The sequence below is a fragment of the Haemaphysalis longicornis genome, unplaced genomic scaffold, assembly GCF_048455015.1.
Source record: "Haemaphysalis longicornis isolate Haplotype H1 unplaced genomic scaffold, Haemaphysalis longicornis Haplotype H1 scaffold_5, whole genome shotgun sequence".
Classification (NCBI taxonomy): Eukaryota; Metazoa; Arthropoda; class Arachnida; order Ixodida; family Ixodidae; genus Haemaphysalis; species Haemaphysalis longicornis.
The window spans coordinates 183,628,702-183,650,308 of record NW_027526385.1 but is presented as its reverse complement, the minus strand read 5'-3'; the positions used below and the strand labels follow the sequence as shown (position 1 = coordinate 183,650,308).

Here is a 21,607-nt window from a genome sequence, read left to right as displayed (position 1 = left end):
AAACAGTTACATTTGTTTTATAAACTGTAGTAAATAATTAAGGTATTATGCTTATGCCCGAGACAATTTTCAAATCACTTCTGTTATCAACCAGGAGAATGCGCTTTCGTCACTTCCGCCTGCTGCCAGGTCCCTCTCTTTTCTCCATATCGGCGTATCGTGGGTCTCGTTGGAAGTGGCGAGCGAAGAAACCGACGTCCCAGCGCCGAGAAAGACCTACTTGCGTCCGCCGTGTGCCAGGTGTCCGTGCTCTGTGCCCGTCGTGTTCGCCGACTCCAAGATGGACGTCAAGGAAGAAGACAATGTGTGCATCGTCTGCTGGCGAGAGATCCACGTTTACGCGATCGGCCTCTGCGACCACCCCGTCTGTCACGAGTGCTCCACTCGCATGCGTGTCCTCTGCCGCAAAAGTGAATGCCCCATCTGCCGGCGAAACTTGCCCAAGGTGAGCAGAAATGGGATGTTGCGTATTTTCTTTTTAATCGCCCCCGACTTCCACCCGGATCCAAGGGCCGCGTTTGATTGCCACCGAGGCAACAATGCGGCTGTCGCCAGCCCACGAGCCTAACTGTCGGCGTTTCAGCTGTGGCCATACACCACAAACGTCGCTTTGATTACAGGTTTAATTACAAGCATTGCAGACGCACGGTAACCTTCCCTTGGCAGCTCCGACGTTTCCAACGGGCGGCTAATTTGGTCGCCTTGACGGCGGGCATAGACATCGAGCTTTTTGATCGGATTACCGCATGCGGCTTTCATAGATGCGGCCCATCCGCTGTGATCTGACGACTGGAACGAAAACTGGAAGCATACTGCTCGCCAATGCCATTGATACTACCGTGTTTTCGAAACGTTGTTTGCCGTCTAGACACGCAACGGTCAGGTTCACTAAACACGTGAAACACCTCACTTCCTGTAATTGACTGCTGGCGCGTTCTTGCTTGGACGAGGAGAGCCTAATACCGCATTCGATACGAACGCCGGAAACCTAAACTTTACATTTCCGCTCCGACGTGGGTGAAAATTTTGCTTGTGGCTGGCCGGTTGCGTCGACTGCAGCAAGCGCTGCAAACCGGTGGTCAGTTGTCGCGTGTACTCGTGTTCCGAAGAGCCGTTCGTTGCGCCTTTACCGCTGGCGCGGTACCGGCAGATTGGGTTCTTGTATTTAAACGGCACTAAACGGAGACGACGATTGGTTTAGTGCGAGTTGGATACCGGCATCTTCATAAGTAGGGAATACGAACGAGCAAACGAACCGCTCACGTATGAATGAATGAATGAATGAAACGTAACGTTGCTTGCGCTGCAAATATTATTGAACCTCTGCACATCCGTTCAGTCGCGTCCCACTGCGCTTACAGCCGGCTAGTTACGCAGCGGAAACGCATTGTAGTTGACCGTTTACGACATAGTAGCGCTGGCTAGTGATATCGAAGACGTATTCCGCCATAAAAAATATGGATACGCTGGAAGCGTTAAGCATGCTTTGACGTAACGGGATATCGCTTATGCAAGAACCAAAAAGGTGTTCGGGTACAATATAGGAATACCGATGCCAAAATATTTCCTTTTTCAATTCTGCACGAGGGAATGTTGGAAAAAGATGTTCAGCAATCGTTTAATAATTTAGAAAAGCGACGAAAGCTGTAGCTTTAGTCATTACCGAAAGGGAATTTTAAATGTACATTGTATTGTTATCAACTTTATACTGTGCCGCATGCCCTAGTGGCGGGCAGGGCGTTAATTTGTCAGCCCGGGGACCTTTGACAAACACTGAAACCTTGCAAGTTCATTGTGTAACCAGCAAATCCATGGAGCTGGTGACACTTTCTCTTGGATGATAAAGATAATGCAAGACCATTGACGCATCAGTGAGATTGGATGCTGTTAAGATGAGAGATGAAAAGAAAACAGTTGATGTTTTGATTCTCGTCTTAAAACCTTGTTTCAGATGCAAGGTTTTGAACTTATGACTCAAGGTATCGCACCGTATAAGGCCCCCAGTGTAAAAACGTGTCAGCTTATTTTTGACAATCAGCATAACAAGTTAGGTCTGCCCAAGTATCTTGGAGCAATTTCCCTGTGTACAAGTTCCTCTGTCATACAGGTTGCTCTAGTCCATTCATACCTTTGTACGTAATCAGTAAATCAATCAATCATACTTTATTCCAGTTTTTTTTTGGTACAGGGGCCATGCCCTGCATAAACAGCATCTTCGTTGAAGATTTTGCAAATAGTTTTCACTGTCTGTAGTTTTTGAAGAAAAAGTCACGACCTTGTGCCGCAAAAATACGCCACATCGGATTTAACTATATGTTGATGTGGAAATACAGATGCTGGGAAGTACTTCTATTGTACTATCACACTACCTTTATGACGCGGTTCTCTCAAGCCCTGCCAGCTAACAGGTTTCAGTGTATTCGGAGTGCACTAAAGAATATTGCTTGAACAAAGACTGTTGCTGAGGGTTGCTAGCAAAGGTTTAGAAACACCAACACATCAAAATAGAACTCTGGCAGCCAGTCATTTTAGCAGCACTAAGTTGGGGGCCAGTTGGTAGCGATTCATGTTTGACTGCACCGGGTGTTCACAAGAGATTGAAGAGGAACTGGAAACGTACACTCGTGGCAGAGCGTGCTGAAATTGCAGTAGAAGGCGTATGTAAAATGGCTGATTCATGTTTGATTGCCATGAGTGTTTACGAGAGGCAAAGACGGACGGCTGGGCTTGTGTATGTTCCCCATCGTCCGTCTTAGTCTCCCATGAACACTCGTTGCAATCAAACATTTATCAGCCACTTCAGCATGCTCTGTCAGGGGGGGCCAGTTTTTTGGCACTTGCATGACTGCATGGGGAATTCATAAGAACGTAAGTTCGCAGCAACATTGCGGGTTCTTTTTGGCATTTACCCAGGTAGTCTGTGTCATCAACGGATGCACAGCACTCAGTTACAGGTTGCCGTAGAGCGCTGAACTGAGTATTGTGGAGGGGGCTATGAAGACAAAGTACAGCTTTGGTTCTTTCAGATATCCAATAAGAATTGTGCCAATTTTTACACAGAGTTCGGACAACTCGGCTCTCGGCTTCCTTCCTGGGTTGTTACGACATCACGAGGCCATGCCTGTGCGATTGGCAACCACCAACCAAAGGCCCTTCAAGAAACATGATTGTGCAGTTGTAGTGGGGCCTGTGGTTCCACTTATCGTACCCCATAGATGCTAATGTTTCTGTTTTGAGCATCTCTCCCCTTAAATCGTCGCTGACCTTGTGAAGCGCGAAATGTGGAAGTTTTTCAGTGGTATTTCTTACAATCAAACAAAGTCTTTCACGGCTGGAAAGGAACGGAGTGAGCCGTAAAATTAAAGCCGTACTTTGTCTCTGTGGCCCCTCTAAGCGTGCCCCCCCCCCCCCCGTTTTATCCTCAGTTCCAGTGGGCAGGGCACTGGCCTAGTTTCCCGTGCCAAGTGGTAACCCCGGTGCATTGTGGTATTGAAAACCATTTGGTATTGAAAACCACATTTGCCCAGCAGGGCAAATGTGGCTAGTGAAGCTGGTACGTCCTCCATCTGTGGTCTGTGGACCCGTTCGTTTCTAGGAAATGAAGTGATAGTGATGTAGGATAACTCACCGGTGCGTTCGGCTTGAGTGTGTTATCACTTTCTGATAGAGACGAAAGGTGAAAATGCCCATGGGTCGAGATTGCGACGCGTGTTAAAAGATCCCCCAGGTGGTTAAAACCTATTCAAAGCCCGCCACTACGGTGCATCTCGTAGCGTAGGAGCAGCGTTGGCGCTGTAAACCCGAGATTTTGAATTTTGGATTGTATTGCCAGGCTGCTCCACTCGGAAACTACTGTATTTGCACGATTGTAATGTGCAAGTAAGTTTACTCATGAAAATCTCAAAAAAGATTGTCTAAAAAATGACTTCGAAGTAAATATTTGCAACAGCTTGATAAGGTATGCCCAATGGAAGATAAGTACGCCAAAATTTACTCGCGTGTCATCGACGGATTGTCTTAGATTGGGTTGAGTTTGATTTTGGGGGGGGGGGGGGGGGGGGCGATGCCGCTCGACGTCTATGCAGCCGATTTCAGGTTTGCGGACGATTGTAACGCGCACACCGATTTGAAGACTACTTTTAGCGAAAAAGCGCGCGCGTTAGAATCGTGCAAATACGGTATGTGTCGAAAATGTATTCACGTTCCCATTTTCTGGTACTCTTCTCCACAATAGCAAGATATTTCTAAGGGTGGCAGGGTTGCATGTCGCAACTGAAGGGCACGCAATTGGAAAGAATCGCAGTAACCTGCCACATCTGTTTTAACCCAGGCAGGCCTTTTGTTAGAGGGTCGCCAGTTTCGAAAGTGACATCCAGAGCGTAAAGATATGGCCAACAGCTGATATGCATCCTGAGAGAGGCAAGTCGGACAATAACTGGGCTGCCTAAGGCCTCTTGCACGCCTTCTTTCATGGTGCCTCGATATCCCTGAATTCTGTGTGTTGCATTGTCGGGCACTTTTCATTGTGCGCAAACATGCCTGAAGGAACGAGGGAACAAAAGTGAACAGTGGGTAAATCAAGTAGTGGGTGCCTCCGCCTGCAAAGTTCCAAACCTTTTCCTTTTCTAGATAAGTTCTGTTGAGCAGAACAGTGGCAGGGAAGTATTAATCTGTGATCCGGTCGCTTGAACGTGTGACAAGAGTGGAGTACCGTGTCAGCGGTGTAGGAAACCCGAGTCATAATCTTGGAGTTACAGCATTTGAACTCGTTTTCACACACCCTCGGAATTGTCATCCAGTGTTATTTCCGGGTGGGAAGTGACAGTGAGTGACTTCAGTGACCTGTTAAATCCACCTTATCCACATCCACTGCGGTTTAAAAAAACGACACTCTTTGCTCTTGTCGTTCGGAAGGTGTATTCAATGTAGAAATTAAAAAGAAGAAGTGGACGGGGGCAGGGCATGTAACAGGGTTCACACAGGGCCTTGAAAACCTTGAAAACCCTTGAATTTAGAAGAGTAAATTTCAAGGCCTGGAAAGTCCTGGAATTTTTAAAGGGTCCTTGAAAACCCTTGATTTTTCTGGAGAGAACCAATGGCCCTATGTTTTCACAAGAATTTAAAGTGTTTGTCGTGAATTTTAGGTGTTAAAAATGTAAAGAAACATTGTAACAATCAAGTTTCAGTGTATTGCGTGAAATTACGAGTTTGGTGGATTGTCATTATTACAAGGCAACATGAGCAGCACTCTTCAATAGAATTCATGTCATGATATAATCCCGTGAAAGCCGGCTTCTGTTCTCTATCTTGCATGTTCCATCTAGTCTGTGGACGGCCTTTCATTGCATGTTTGCTGTGCCTCATACGCTCCATCTGCATTTGCTTTTACGTGCAAATGGTGTACGTGTACATAGTTAATCCTGCCTTGCAGCAACACTTGCCGAGTTAACTTTAGCTGATACTCTTGCTGACAAACCAGGAGATGCAGGCAACATTAGTAACTAATTTTTGAAATCAAACAGCCTCAGCAAAACACCAAGAAAAAAGAAAAACCTCTAAATACAAACTATGATATAAAAAATAAAGCTGGGGGAGCATTCATGAACCCATAGCACCTATCTAAATGTGCATTAATGTTCTTAGGTATTGGGCAATAACAAAATTTTGCATTGTGTTGAAAAAGTTATAAATAATCCCGGATAAAACATAAGACGGGGACCCTGAAAATGTGTTTTCTGGTCCTTGAAAGTCCTTGAAAATCCTTGAATTTTTGTTTTTAAAGCCCGTACGAACCCTGTGTAATGCGAAGGCAAGATGACTGTTGGTCATTAGGGGTAGCAGAGTGAATACCCAGAGAAGGCAAGCACGGAAGGAAACGGCAGTCAGTTAGGTGGGCAGATGAGGTTAAGAAGTTTGCAGAGATACATTGGTTGCAGTACGTGCAGGACTGGTATAATTGGAGATCTATGGGAGAGGCCTTCGCCCTGCAGTGGGCGTGGATAGGCTGTTGTTGATGATGATGATTCAATGTGCCACCCGCATTGAGCTGTGGTGGCAGCTGGGTTTGGGAAGCAGAGGCCAAATTGGTGCGTCTCACTTTGCATGTAAATCTTAGCCCATCAGCGGGCGTTTTGGGGGACTTTGTTGGGTGCAGTCACTGTTCTAAGCAGAATGTGGCTGCTGTCATTGCACCCTTTATTGTTGCATTCTCGGAACAGCTGCGCAACTTCCTGTGCAGCTGCCTTTTTTGTCAGGCTTTCTAGTGAACAAAGTTTAGTGCTTTTTTTTTTCTTTTTTTTTTGTCTTCTCTGTAAGGTGGAAGCATACGTGGCATCCCTTTCTTTTTGTTTAGCTTGCAGTTTAAATGGGGAATTTGGTGGAACGCGAAACCGTTCATGCAGTTTCAAGAATAGACAGCAGTCTTTTTAAGTGCCATCCTGGCGTGCGAGTAACCCCTTCTAGGGGCATCGTAGAGTGCGGAGAAAGGGAGGAAAGTGAAAAAAAATTGGGAAATGCAGAATGAACAGGAATTGGACTGTACAATGGGCCGTCATAGACAAATAAAATGCGAACACGAAAATATCGGCCAGAACATTGAAACGCACATGCTGTTCATTGAGGTGCAATACTGGAGCGCTGCATTGGCACATTTGGAAGGCCACATTTCCCAACTTTGTTGCTGTAATGAAGCCAAACCATGGTATTTGTGTGTTCTGCTTTACATTTTCGTGATCACGTTTCGTTTCTCCATGACTACACTGCGTTTATATGCTGCTAGTGCGGTTAGTAGAGAGGGGCACTATTTCTGACAAATAAGAATGGCGGGAGGGAAAGGGAAACTCGCTACAAAGTTTCTACATGGTGGATGTTGATGGGGCGGGTTCACCTTGCATCTTAAGTAGGCTTCCGTTGTCGTGGCATGTTTTGGGCGGTGCGAAGTGCAAATACGTGATTGTGCCCTGGCAAACCTTCCAGCTACTTTCTCAAGATTGCAGAGACTAGTAACAGGTTCAGCATGCCGTGTGCTCAGGAGATAGTTCCGGGGTTACGTATTGTTGACAGTGTTTTTGTTCAAAAAGGAGGGAGAGAAGATTGAGGGTCACTTCAAGCTGACTGTGTTTGCGTTGTGATAGTAGTGCCCGAAATGAATTAAGTTAAACGGTGTTTTTTGGTTTCTTTGTGTGACTGGTAACTGTTGCAAGGTCTGCTTGAATGTTTCATTAGGTACATACCCTCCTCCTCTTGCCTCCGTGCAACCTCCGTAGATTTGGAGACTGAGGCAATAAGCTTCAGACCAATAGATGGACGAAGGGGTACGTTTGCGATGCCTTCGTGCTCCCAGACGATGTGCAGCTTAGGTACTGTTCGGCCCTCCACTTTGGTTGAATCCTGAAGTGACAGCTGCGCTTCTTTTGTTCATATTTTTCCGGCTGTCCAAGCAAATGCTGTAGCTGTCCGTACCACCGTTGCAACGTTGCTCTCTGTGGGCTTCTGGTGCACTCCTGCTCAGTGCAGCGTTGCTGTCGAAGGAAAGTAGAAAAGCAGCCTCCTGCGTGCAATATCAATACATGTTAAGGAGTGCCGCGCAAAATCAATGACCATGGAACGTGACACAACTCAGTGGAAACTCTAACTGCGGGCTAGGATGTTCTGATTGAGAAGCTATTATTTGTGAGAAGTTTTCAGTCTTCGAAGCTGGATGGTGGGCGCACTGTTGACATTCGCAGCAAGGTAACTGCCGAAAGCAGAAGCGAAGCCTAAACCTGGACATGCACATTGGCACTAACCGAAGGCTAACCAGAGGGAACCGGAACGGTTGTCTTTGGAAGAAAGCTTCCAAGCAACGCTTAGTTTCAAGTCTGAAAGAATGCTTCTTACGGAATAAGTTTCAGTGATAAACCATGCTGTCATGTGCAGTATCTCTTGATTTTTTTTGTGTGTGTGTTTTTAACACCATAAAAGCAAACTGCGAGTCTCTGTTGCACTGACAGTCGAAGTCTGCAACAGCATATGGAAAGATAGGTCAGCTGAAATGACCGTTATCATTAATCTGCTGCCAGGGACATCGTATTAAATGCTGGACTGAGTCAGTGCTGGTTCGGTTGATCACACGATGGTGCATTTGGTTTCAAGCACAATGGCTGTAGTTTTGATGAAAGTGATGAGATGTGTAAAAGTTGCGGCATGGAGTTTTTAATAGCTGTGTTTGGGGCGTAATAAAAAAAATCGTGGGCAGTCTCCACTAACCTGAAACCTGGGGAGGGGCGAAGCATGCAGTGTATAAGAGTATTCTTGGTGCCTTGGCACTTTTACCCACGGAGATGAAACCGTTCGGGGGTAGAGCTATCACAGCTCTGCTGTAAACGTGTCGTGTCTTTGAAGCACGAAGCTCTCTAGCGCGAGGCGGAAACGAGTGCCTTCGTGTTTTTTTAGTACACATTACAAAGCGCTCCAGCACGGGGCAAAAAAGTGTCCCGGTGCTTTAGTACCGTGACTACATGAGAACGATTACGACCGACGACAGCAGACGCCAACAGCCCCAGCCCCTAAGGGGCTTCGTCCCTAAAAACTGCTGGTGTAGGTGACTCGGAAACCGTTTGCTAAATTGTGCCCATGGTCTAAGTGGTACTTTGGTGCATTAAACAAGTCGTAATTTCGAGGTATGTTCTCCATTCCATCAAAGTAATTGAGGGGAAACAATGGCAGTGAGTTTATTTGGTTGTTTTACGCTGAGGCATTGAATTGAGGTAGCCTGGTCAGCATGAAAATTACAATGACGGTTAAGTATTTATGGTCACTGCACTGTGTAATTTTCTGTTAAAGTTGTTTCGTCTTCACCGTGGCTAAAGCTACTCCATCATCATAATTTTTTTCCAGCCCCTTGCTTTCTCTTGCGCAGCCGATAAAACTTCTAGAAAATAGGGATGAGTGATGTTCTGTCGTAACTCACGAATTGAAAGGAACAAAGATCCCTGCACTTGGATCTCTCTTAAAGTGGTGTAGGCTGTTCTCACATCACAGAAAAGAGAGTTGCTTTTACCCTCTCCAGACACGTGCAAAAATGTTCCAAGTATAATGTAAATTTCGGTGTTATTTTTTATTGTGGCGGCTACAAAAAAGTTGGTAGTCAAGGCAGCACTGACAGTGTTTTTAGAAGCAATGCCCTCCAAAGCATGCACATCAGGAATGGTTGGCAAATACTGTGAAATAAATGGCCACTCAATTCTTTAGGCATTGCTCTAGTTTTGTTCCTTTCACATTTTGTTTTTTTCTTCTCATTGTTCCTTACTGCAAATGCCTGTAGACTGCTTTTTTGCTTTGAACCTCAACACAATGGAGGACGGGGTATGGCTGCCGTCTTTGCATTCCGCCTGTGCTTAGCGAGCAGTTTTTCATTTACTCTTTTTATTACAGAAGCCACCATTATTTACAGAAACTTGTGTGTGGCTCCTCAATTGGAATGTCATGTGGTTCCTTTTTACTGGTACCAGCACTAATGGCACCCTCTGTACTTGTGTTTCCCTTCTGCCAGTGCTGTTTATTCATTCTTTTTACTTTAAAAGTGGGTGTTGTTTCTAGAAGCTTTTGTGTGGTTGCCGCATTGAAGTACGCCATGATGTTTTCTGGGCCAATGGTTTTTTTGTACTGGCACTGTAATGGTTTTTTTGTACTGGTTTTGTAATGGTGGTTCCCCCTGTACTGCTGCTTCCAGTACCAGCACGATTTGTGGGGTTTCCCTGTTCTCCTCTTGGTTGCTGAATCGAAGCGTCACGGTGTTCCTCCTCTGCTGTGCTGGCAATTCCTTTGTACACCCAAGAGCAGAAGTTCATGGACCACGAAAGCCACAATTTTGAGTTATTTCTCTGCCGCACGGCAGCCCGGAGTACTATGTGCAGTAATTTTCATTAGTTCACAGTTTGTCAGGCTGCTATAGGAAGAGCAGTAGCCTAAAATTGCCGTTTCCCTGGTTTGTAAGCTTTTGATTCGTGGCTGTGCCAGTGCCACCAGCAGCCCCCTGTGCTGGTGCTTGCGGCTTCCCTCTTCTTGAGCCCTGTCCCTGTCCCTGCGTGCGGCCGCCGTGCAGGTGCTGTTTGTGAAGCAGTGCCGTCCCTACGAGGAGCTGAACAAGCGGCTGTACCCCGTGGACCCGCGGCCGCAGATCTGCTTTGAGGATGACTCGGTGCGGCAGGCGTACCGGGAGCTGCTGGAGAACCGCTGCAAGTACTGCCCCCCCGTCCCGGAGCCCACGGAGGAGGGGGGCGGCCACAAGGCCAAGCGGCCGGTGTTCACCAACTTCGCCATGCTGCGCGCCCACGTGCGCAAGGAGCACAGCCGCTCCTACTGCGACCTCTGCGTCGAGCACCTCAAGGTGGGCGGGGCACTCAGGCTTGCCGCGGTGGCCGAGGCGCTGGGCTGCTGATCCCGAGGACGCGGGTTGGATGCCCGGCCACGGCAGCCGCTTTTCTGATGGAGGGGCAAGGCGAAGACGCCTGCGTGTCGAGATTTCGGTGTTCACTAAGGATCTCCCGATGTGGTTGAAATATATCTGTAGGAGCCCTCTGCTGCGGTGCGTCTTATAGCTCAGGCGTTGGTTCGGTTTGTTAAGTTAGAAAAAATTTGAGCTGTGGGTTGCATTTCAGGTGGGGGTGGGCTGCCTGGAGAGCTTCAAGTTGTAAAGGGAATCAGCAAAAATGAGCTGGTGGCAGGGCTATGCCAACCAACCACGGCCGTTTCAGAGGCCTTCCGAAGGCCTTCGCACCAATTGTCTGTCGAGTGCCCCATTGTAAATGCACAGGGTGCACTTGTGGGCGAGCGTTCAATTGCCAACTGAAAGTTGCCGTGCAGCCCAGGCGTTGAAGATGTTGCGAGAAAGAATGTCGACAAAGTTCAGGAGGTGGCGGGGCTGTTCAGGTGCTTCCACTATTTTTGACAAGCTATTTTTGACCCCTTTTACGTAGATGATTTGTGCAAACTTCGGAGCAGTCTCTCTTGAACTTTCCGGCGCTTTATTGTACGGGCAAATGTTTGAGGAATATCACCGCCTTGAAGTAACTGGTTGTTGTCGAGTGGTGACCAGTGCAAAATTGAGTGATTATTTCGAAAGATCGGCAGTTGTAAAGCTTATTTATTATCGCTGCAGTGCAACTGAAGATGTGCAGTGTAGCCCTGGTAGAAAAAATGAAACTCAAGGCAATCTTCCCAATGACTACTCCACCCCATGCGAGCACCATTTAAACAGCTCATTCAGCTCATACTGAACGAAATCCTCGTGGCTATTTTAATCATTGTTTTTATATATATATATATTCATGCATCACGATTGCCTATACCAGAAAATTTGAGACACTTCTCGTTTGTGGATATGTGTCTGGTGGGAGGAGTGTGGTGTTGGTGGCACGAAATTTCAAAGAAGTTTTGAAATATAAAGCAAACGGTAATGAAATGCAAAGCGAGAGAGATGTAGCACGTATATATATCGCAGCGCTGTATGTACTGCCCCTTGAGGTCCCGACACAGTGCGCATGCACTGTGTCGGGATAGAGCACAGGTAAGCTACATCCGAAATCGAGTTCTTGTGGAAGAAAGTGGCCTGAGCACTTGCTGGATGGTGTTGTAAGCAGTTGAGGTCGTCTTCCCTCACTGTGGTTCATCTCTAATGCTGTTCTGTCAACTGAACTGACGGTCTCGTTCTGCTGCGGATATCGGAACGCTTGATGCAGCCATGCCCACTGTGGTGACTACGTTGTAGCTGTCATGTTTCGGCTGCTGCTGTCCGCCCTGTCTTTTCTGCTGTACTGTAACCTGTCGCACAATTGGCATAGAGATACTTGAGGTCGTCCCCTGTTTCCTGCTTAACTTGCAGGGAATTTATTTTGGAATCTGACAAGATGGGCACCACTGTGTTGCTTTGTTAGGATGTACAGCCAGACCTGCTCAGAATAAGTGTGAGTGGTTAAGACATCCGTGGGACTTCTTGTGCGGCTGTTGCGCAGTCGTAAAGGAGTGTTTGTGAGTGGTGCGGCTGTCGTAGGTGGGCCCAATCGAGGCTGCTCCCCTGCGTGCAGATCTTCCCGTCGGAGCGGACGGCCTACTCCAAGCGGGACATGGCCCGGCACCAGAGCCAGGGGGACGTGGAGGACACCTCGCACAAGGGCCACCCGCTGTGCAAGTTCTGCGAGACGCGCTACTTCGACAACGACGAGCTGTACCGCCACCTGCGCCGGGACCACTACTACTGCCACTTCTGCGGGGACGACTACCGGCTGCAGTACTACCGGTGGGTCCTCTTGTTCGGGAGGACCCTACAACCTCGGGGGACCTTCCCTCTTTCCAATGTGGGAGGCTTGGCATTCTAAACATTGCTGCGGTTCCTGCTTGTAGGATGCCCTAGGGTTTGCGGGGGAATTTGAAGTTTCCGTATTCTTTCTGTCACCGCTCTCTCTCTCTCTCTCACCATGTGGCTGGCGAAGAGCCAGGCCTCAGCTCTGTGCCCGGCAACAACAGTGTAACCGTGGAAGAGCAGCGGTCTTTAGAAAGGTGGCTTTGCCTAAAACTGCTTACAGCTTTCAGGCTTCACCACACAGCACCTTGTGAGTTTGCCCTCGTGAGTGCATGACTGCAAATATACGCCCGTAACTCCGCACCGACAAGGGCATACTTGTCAGCGAGTCCAAGCTCAGGAGCGTGTGACCTTGCGAGTGAGTCCCTGCGAGTTAGAGGTCGTGCACTTGTGCCTGTGCTCGTTCGGCATCACACTCTCATTTTTGTTTGTGTGTGCACGCAGCACGGTTGCATCGACACGAGAGAGGAAGTAGAAATAGCGGCGTAAGTGGCAAGCGCTTTTGTGTTGGCCTTCCCATAGCATCGGTGCTATGCGAGAAGCCAAAGGACAAAATAGTAGAAGCGTGTGAGAAATTGGACTTCAGGTGTGTGGAGACATTGCTTCAGCTTATTTCATGCCGGCTCACAACCCATTCACTGTTATCTCTTCTCCTTGCGGCAGAGCTGTTCGTTTCATTCCCCCTGGGTATGTGATGAATATGGGGGGGCCGCTTTCCCTTTTCCTCCTGCCGCAGCAACTACGAGTACCTGCGGGCCCACTTCCGGGAGCAGCACTTCCTGTGCGAGGAGGGCGACTGCCGCAACGAGACGTTCACGGCGGCCTTCCGCAGCGAGATCGACCTCAAGGCCCACCGGGCGCAGCACCACCACCGCTCCCTGACCAAGGCCCAGGCCAAGCAGGCCCGCACCCTCGACCTCGAGTTTGCCGTGGCCCCCCGGGCGTCCGCCAACAACCCCCACGGTGAGCGCCACTGCGCAAGCGTGGGAACGCGGAAAGGGGGAGCCCTTTATTGGTTAGGCACACGCTACGTGTATCCGGGCTGTGGTTCCCGATGACGGTGGCGATGGGAGTTGGCCACCTTTGCACAGTAAGCCACCCTGGGCATGAACGGGAACTTTTAATCATGTTGCAGCAGGGCTGCTTTGGATTCCATTCAGAGGCATTCAGCAAGCACAGTGGGTTCTCTCCGCCGCGGGCGCTGTCAGCAATGCCTTGGGGGCGGGCACTTGTCACCTCACGACGTGTCTCGTGAAGGAGGAACTCTGTCAGTTCAGCAAGCAGTGCAGAGGAGGATGGTCGGAGCAACGTTCAGGATAGGGAGGCAAGCATCACAGAACAAGCTCTGGTGGAAGGCATCGTGGCTGATTGTCAGAGGTAGAAGGATAACACAGTGACTAACCCGTAGACCGTCGGGGTTACACTGTGGCTACCGAGAGATGGCACCAGAAGCGGAGGGAAATCATGGATTTGATGGAGGGGCGAAATCTGGAAATTGGATGGCAAACAATAGTCTAGGACATCAAGAGACAGGAGGAATGGTTGCAGGAACTTTATTCATGGACACACAGACAGGATGATGGTGATGGTCACTGTATGCTTTACAATAAGGGCAGCCTTATCTTGCTATGTGACAATTCAGAAAGGGTAAGAAGTGCTGCTGTCACAGATTGGCCTTCCCTTTCCTTGCAACTGCATTGTAAATGTTGCCTAAATTACCTCATTGGGGAGTGGATTTCCTTGCGAGAGCAGTTCATTTGTGGGTGCCGTTTCCCATGCACAGTCCTCCCTGCCACTTTGCTGACAATTACCGCAACGCAACACTGGCTTCAGTGAGTTGCTGGCATGTGGAGCTTCTGCGTGTGCAAGTGAGAAGTCGCTTGACTGCAACGAAGTGGTGGGCAGGGACAAAACTTCTGCAGGCTGAGATGGCGTGAAACTACACTGAAAACAGGTGCAACACTGTCACTGTAGTTGCTGTGGCAGCCGCTAGCGGCATCTGGTGTTTGCTCTTCTCTCACCCATTAGCGATAAAATAATGCCTGAGGGCTCCGATAAATCATTGCATAATGAGTTACCGGGGTGGCAGCGTAGAAGGTAGCCACCAGTAGGAGGACCTTGAGCGAGCCACTTCGCTGACCCTCTTGTTTCGTGCGCGTTGTGCGGAGTGCAAGGGTGCTCAGGGGCAGTTTGGCACCCTGTGTGGGCAGTGTCAGCGGGGCTCCTTGGTCACTGTTCCCGTAGCCATTGCAGGCCCCTCCAAGAAACAGCCGGGCATTCGTGTCTCGTTCTTACATTTTCAAGCGTGCGTGGGGAGTACTGAAACTCCCCGCGGTGAGGTTGAGGTTTGAGTGCGTAACGGTGGAACTCCTTGCACCCGTGCAGCGTCCGGCCACTACTACGACGACTCCGGCCAGCCCGGCGGGCGGCGCCAGCCCCGGCAGTCACGGCCCTCCAGGGGACAGCCCGACGGGGGAAGGTAGGGGCACCGCATGCGGCTCTGCGTGGCACGGGCCTCGACCCTCGCAGCGCTGTTTCTTTACCCCGGGCCTTTCTACAGGCAGTGGAACCAGAGTTGCTCAATACACACCAGTAGCGAAATTCCTTGTAAGCCTTTCGAGAACTGGTCTGTGGTTGCCCCCCCTCCCAACATTGGGGGCAGCGAACAGGGGCATAAGGGGGCGACTTGGCTAGCCTGTCGTGTGTTGACAGACTGTTGAAGTGGCACTCGAGCAGTTGTTGCAGCTGCTGCCATAAGTCATAAAAGAAAAAAAAACCATGGAAGCATAAGGGAACAGTGCCCACTTGAGTGCTTCCTCATTTTCCGAGCAAGCTTTGTTTTGTTAAGTTGTGTTAAAACAATACTATAATGTCACGGGACACCTAGGCGGCCAACGCCCCATCGTGGCTCATCACAGAAGACGATGAGGACGACGAAGAAGTGGCTGGCTCGCAGCGCGCGCTGTTATTGGCCGCATTGTAAATTCTGTAAATAGATCGTTCCTCATCCATCAACCATCGTTCGAGTCATTGGCTCTGCCGCCACGTTACATTTGGTGGAGAGTGCGGGTCGTCATCCCCGTCCTGGGCCCAGCTTCGCACCTCATCGGCATCGCTGTAATCATCGAGGGTGCGTGAACCGCGTCGGGCAGCCCCAGCCCCACTGCTACAAGAACTCGACGACGTCCCCCCGCCCCGTGTCCCCAGCCCGTGACAAGCCGATCCGACGACGACGGTTGACCTGACGACGACGACGACGTGCCCACAGCCCTGTGGTCTGACGTGGTAGCAAGCCCTCACCGGTTCGTCATTCCTTTGTGGGCGCGTCGCTGCTGTGGGCCGGAGCTCACCAAACCCATCCCTTACATGCGTGGTGGCAAGAGCTTCACTGTATATTCTCATCACATCGTTCACCTTCACCGGGCTCATCATGCTACTGCAGCCCCGACCGGGACGGTCGCCTTCGAGGAAAGGGGCATTTTACGCCATCAAAGACGATGAAGACGGCAGCCGCATGTGGCGTCACGAACAAGCGTCTGTGACGACAACGAAGCTTTGTGGGGCATGTTGCCTGGCATGCGTGTTCCCACATTGTTCATCTGCGTCCCTATCGTCACCGAGCTGCAGCTTCGACCGGGACGGTCGCCCTCGACCGGGGGGGTAATGTCACGGGACACCTAGGCGGCCAATGCCCCATCGTGGCTCATCACAGAAGACGACGAGGACGACGAAGAAGTGGCTGGCTCGCAGCGCGCGCTGTTATTGGCCGCATTGTAAATTCTGTAAATAGATCGTTCCTCATCCATCAACCATCGTTCGAGTCATTGGCTCTGCCGCCACGTTACAATACGTGCTAAGGGAAAGTTCAATTTTTATCCAGGGCTCCAGCGTCAACGAAACAAGGTTGCTCGCATGTCCTTGATTCTGAAACGGAGTTTTGCAGTTGGACTGTATTGAACTCCGAATAGAACCCTGGGCCAGCCGCTGCTATTGATACAGAGCAGTCGTTGGCAGCTTCCCATGTTCTACGCGTGTCCTATTTATGTAAAGGCATTATGTTCGACCGCTTTGTTGTCTGTTTCGAAACCACCCTGAAAAACAAATTCACATATTTTGGCTGCTGCAAGCACAGAATATCATGCAAATGCCGCATGCATTTCCCATTCATGAGGCATTCACCCATCCCTCACTGTTGCTACGTGTCACTCTGTAAGTACATGTCATATTGCTGGAATGGCAGCAGCAGCTCTCAGCTGTGCAGTGGCCTAGGCGTAAAGGAGCCATGAAGACAAACACAAGTTTGGTTCATTCAAAAGATTGCCTCGTTTGAATCATACTGACACCACTTTTAATGTAAACTTCACTCAAATAAGCTATATAATTAAGAAAAAAGGGAATGGCCATGCAATGCACTAGCTCATTTCCCGCAACAGAACCTATGATGTCATACCAGCCAGCTCTACGATTGGCGGAGGTTGGCAAAAGCAAACGCACATTAGGCAGAGCTTACAAGGTTGCCGAACGAGCTATTTGTGCCTAAATGTAATGCATATCCATTTTACAGCAGTAAGAATAGTGCGGTAAACAACAAAAGTTACGAAAATACAGGTAAACATACAAGTACCGATGCACACTGCTGTTGGTACTGGGCGCACTATGCTTGTTTTAGCTGCACAGCAGTCCGACGCTTTGGAGACGCTGGCCGGTTGGCGTAAGCGACATTGCCTCACGTGACCCTGTTTGTCAAGCATACCCCATGTTTCAAGAAGCGGTTACTTTCTACCGCAACAAAAACAAGCCAGGTGTAAATACGGTCAAAAACAAAATAACGGTGGAGTGCTGAATATGCTAGCGCCATCAGGGAGTACTGACGGCAAGCAAGGCTGCAGAGCCGAATGGCGCACTGGTAGTTTGTTTGTATACGCGCCGTTATGACTTCATTGTAGACGTCACCACAACACACGATTTGGTGGGAGAGTCGAAATTTTAACTTAAATTGATTAATTTCTCAGTGAATACGGCATCATTTGCTTCCGCGCAAGCACTGGGGACGCTATAAAACATGAAATCTTTTGAATAAAACATGCTTGTATTTTGTCTTTTAGGTCCTACAACGCCAAGCAGTAACCCCGGCTTGACATACAATGAGTGCTTCTTTCAATTAATACTGGTTCATGACGTTTGACCTCGAAGTGTGCCGTTAGGCCTTATGTCTTATGTTTAGGCTTAACTTAACGTTAGGTGACCTTTATTTGGGCCTTGCGATGTGCTAAGCAGCATCATACTCTGTGCACATCAAGCTCGGAGCATGACGTTAGGCCTGCAGACAGGACATGTCATGCCTGGGGTGAGGAGGTGACAAGTTGAAAAATAAAAGAGCATTTGCAGATGCACGAAAAGAGCGTTTGTGGATTTCCTTTGAAAACCCCAAAAGTGCTTTCACACTAAAACTGTTGGAGTAGCCGCATGGTGCGTTAAAGTGCGTGGGATCCTCCGCCACCCTTGCAGGGACGAACCGGGGTCCTCCGGCCTGTACGGGTCCTCGTCGCAGGCCTCCAGCGTGACGTGGGAGCTGGCGCCCCCGGTGGACTACCAGTGCGAGAAGGAGTTCCCCCAGCTGGGCAGCGACACCGCCTCCGCCGCAGGCCCCACCTCCTCTTCAGCGAGCCAGCAGAGGGTTGCTCCGTTTCCGGTGGCCTCCTCTTACCCGCCCCGAAGGCCCGACAGGGTCGACGTCAACAGCGTCGACGACTTCCCCTCGCTCAATCCGTCCGCGGCCCCCGCGGTGCCAGCAGCCACGACAAGCTCCCGCACCTTGGTGGCGCTGCGGAAAGCGGCCAAGCCGCAAGCCAATGGAGTGACGGCGGGCAGAGGGGTTGCGGCGAAGCAGCAGGACGCAAACAACAACGCGACCGGCAAAAAGTCGTCGGCGACCCTGGCGGCGGAAGCAGCGGGAGCCGGCAAGTCGACGAAGTCGCAGCCAACGGTGTCTGCAGTTGTGTTGGCGAGGCCGGTGCTCAAGGCCCAGCTCGCCCCGGAGTCGAAAGCGGGAACGAAGAAGGTCTTTGAGGAAGACTTCCCATCACTAGCGACGCGCCCCATCGCCAGAGTGTCGATAGCGCCTTCGCTGCCGCCGGCCTCTCAGTCGGAGCCTCCTTGGAGCGCCGCCAAATCCAAGACGAAGAAAAAGAAAAAAGGCGACGAAGGGAAGCAGTTGGGATCGTTGTTGCAGACTTCTTCCGCCACCGAAATAAACAACAACAATGGCGGTGCGGATGTGTCGACGGGTGTGTCGACAAGTGCCATCAAGAAACCGTCGGAGGAGGCCGCCCCGGTCGCCTCCTGCCCCACAAACAACTTGCTGCAGTTGATCTCAGCGGCGAGGAAGGGTGTCGCCAACAAACCCACCCGCCCCCCGACCGCCGGGATGGACTCCGAGGAGGACGACTCCGATTTGGACGAGGCGCCCACGGCACCTGTGCCAGTGCTGACGCCCGTCGACTTCCCCTGCCTGAACGGCCGGTCGACTGCGCGGACCGCCGCGCCTCCGCCGGGTTTCTCCAAGCCGAAACCGCCACCGGGTTTCATGCGCGTCATGGGCGGACCCGACGGCACGGTGGGCCTCTCCCTGGCCTCGGTGACTCCCGCTGCGACGGCCGCAGCCGCCACTCCGCCGCAGTACATGCAGCCGGCCAACTTCCAGCAGCGCAACCAGAAGCTGATCCAGGACGTGCAGCGCATGCTGACGGACCGCTCCTCCGAGGAGGGCCGCTTCGCCAAATTCAAGTCCCTGTCGGGTGCCTTCCGGCAGGGGGCGCTCACGGCCAACGAGTACTTTGCGCGCTGCGTCGAGCTATTTGGCTCGGAGAAGGAGTTCTGTCTCGTCTTCCCCGAGCTGCTCTTCCTGCTGCCGGACATTCCCAAGCAGCAGCAGCTGATGGCCACCTTCAACGTGCGCCGGCGGGCGCTCGCCACGACCTCCGGCGCGCTGCCCAAGGCGACCAACGTCCAGCTGCTCGTGTGCGCCACCTGCCAGCAGGTGCTGTCGGCCGAGGACTTTCGGAGCCACCGCACCATGCACGACCCCGCGTGACCCAGCGGTGGCCGCCCACCTCCAAGTGCCTTGGTGTCTGTCGGCACAACTCACTGTTTTCCTACGGCCCCGGCTGAACGGCCGCTGTTCTTTCGTCACAAATGGTCTTGAGACTGTGTTGGGTAACTGTTGCGTCTGCGTGGGGGGCGCCGCCGGGTTCTTTCGTCGCTGGAACGTGGAGAATGTGTTTTTCTCGCATTTAGGTGGGAGGACTAGGCAAACCTGAAGCCCCATGTGATGCTTGCGCAGGTCTTTCGTTGCTTAGCTAGTTTTTCTACTTGCCGCCATGTTCAAATCCTCACCCCCCCCCTTGTGCCACTCATTGAAGCTGTAAAGAGTCATCCACTCACGACGTCATTTCAAACAATGAGAAAGCAGTGCCATTCTGCTTGTGTCCTGTCTGCCTTTCTTTGCTACCTTGGTGCGGGCTTTGTTGGACAGCCTCTGTTGTTGTCTCGTGACTCATTTGTGGAACATTCGATGTGGACAGTCATGTGTCTGTGGGTAGTTACTAGACCGGGTTACGAAGTCATGGGTGCTGACGTTGCTAGTCTGGTGTGGAGAGGTTCGGAGGGTTTGTGTTTGCGAGGGTGGCCTGTTTTGGTGGGAAATGTAAATGCTACGTGTAAGAGGTCTTTCGCTGTTTCCTTCTTTTTCCCCAAGTTGTTCGTTGCATACACCACTTTGAACTCGGTCGTGTGAACAGACCTGCATCCAAAGGCATCACTCAGTGTTCATTTGCATCGTCATTAATTGTTACTGAACACAAACGCCGTTTTCTATTAAACCTTGCTTCTAGGTAATGTCTCCCTGCTTTGTTCTGTGGCTCAAAGATCACGTGTGCCTTTCAGCAGGAGTCACGTTATATCTTGTTTGGTTGTAGGCATCTTTGTTTGCTGGAAAGCTTTATGGTTGGGAACATATATATTTGGTAGATCAAAGGTTATCACACAACACATTTTTAGGATCAAGTGACTGAAAAGCAGCACGTCACTAGCACACCAATTGTCCTTTTTTGTACAAGCTGCCTTTTTACATTAGCACATCACTTTTCAGTCCTTATTACATAAACAGTTTCGTCGACCCCAAAAAATCAAAACTTGGTACTTGAACTTGATACTTGAATGTTTTTTGAAGCCAACCTGCTAAGTGGGCATTCAAAGCTATGACATGTCACTCAGGCCATGCTGAACAGTGTCTGTTCTGTAGTGTCTGACAAATTTGCTTAAAATGTTTACTTACTCTAATTTTCTGACAACTTGTGGTGTCGTCGGAAGAGAACAGTTCTGCCTTACCTTAAACGTGTGGAGGAATCTTTTGTGTAATCTAATGTGCTGGGAGATGTTTGAACCAGGTACTTTTTGAGGCATTGCTAAACCATTGAAGAGTGTTTGATCAAAACGTCGATAAAGGATCGATGTTTCTCCCAAACAAGACAGAACGGTTTCTTGGCTAAAAATTGCCTTTCAACTGTGCTGTTGGTTTCCTGTTGTTCGGTGGTCCTGTATCTTTCCAGTCAGTGCTAAACGTGCAAATGAAATTGAAAGCAATCGTAGCATAATCCTTTTTGAAAACCGTGTCACATGGCAGCAGTCGACTTAGATGGTAAAAGTGTGATGGAAGCCCCCCAAAACTGCGAGCTACTACACTAATATAAACATTCTGACACTGCGTTTTCAGTTGGTGCCGGGGAACAACCTCAAAGCTCAAGTTTCTGTTGACCTTGATCTCCATGCTTGGAAGTCAGATACTCTTGTGTGCGTGCTCAAGCGTAAGAAGACCTCGTCCCATCCTTTTTTTTTAGCGGGCTGTTGGCCTTTTATACTGAATTTTCTGCGTAACAGCTTTCTCTCCACCTAAAGTCACTGCTGCAAGAATGGTAGTGCTGTCTTTCCTAGTGACTTCTTATTCCACTTGTTTTTGTTTGCAACCACTCAATCCATTTTTTACACATGGCTAGATGGCTTTCAAGTGTAGCCTGCTTGCTTTCCGCGACCTCTTATTTTTGTTCTGTATAGACATCTGCAGTGGCGATTTTTTTTTTTTTTTCTGAAGGAGTAAATTATTGTTTGTTTAAGCGCAGCGTCTTCACTGTTTCTTATGCATTATTTTCACACTTCATATTATAAACAATCATCTCTTGCTTTTCTGTGAGATGTGAAGGTAGGAGACGT

General features: G+C 49.9%; 1 protein-coding gene across 1 annotated transcript; it reads left to right on the top strand.

Annotated features, from left to right (window-relative positions):
- Positions 1–107: 107 nt before the first annotated feature.
- On the top strand, positions 108–21,512 carry LOC144138873 (E3 ubiquitin-protein ligase ZNF598). Its single transcript, XM_077671371.1, has 6 exons — positions 108–445; positions 10,085–10,369; positions 12,066–12,277; positions 13,077–13,303; positions 14,726–14,819; positions 17,849–21,512. Exons 1-6 carry the CDS (start codon positions 281–283, stop codon positions 19,431–19,433), a joined length of 2,568 nt encoding a protein of 855 aa, XP_077527497.1. The 5' UTR covers positions 108–280; the 3' UTR covers positions 19,434–21,512.
- The last annotated feature ends 95 nt before the right edge of the window (positions 21,513–21,607 follow it).

Coding starts and splice junctions, on each gene's coding strand:
- LOC144138873 (XM_077671371.1), top strand. CDS start 281: ATGGACGTCAAGGAAGAAGACAATGTGTGCATCGTCTGCTGGCGAGAG. Junction 10,370..12,065: donor TCTGCGTCGAGCACCTCAAG/GTGGGCGGGGCA, acceptor CCCTGCGTGCAG/ATCTTCCCGTCGGAGCGGAC. Junction 14,820..17,848: donor GGACAGCCCGACGGGGGAAG/GTAGGGGCACCG, acceptor CCACCCTTGCAG/GGACGAACCGGGGTCCTCCG.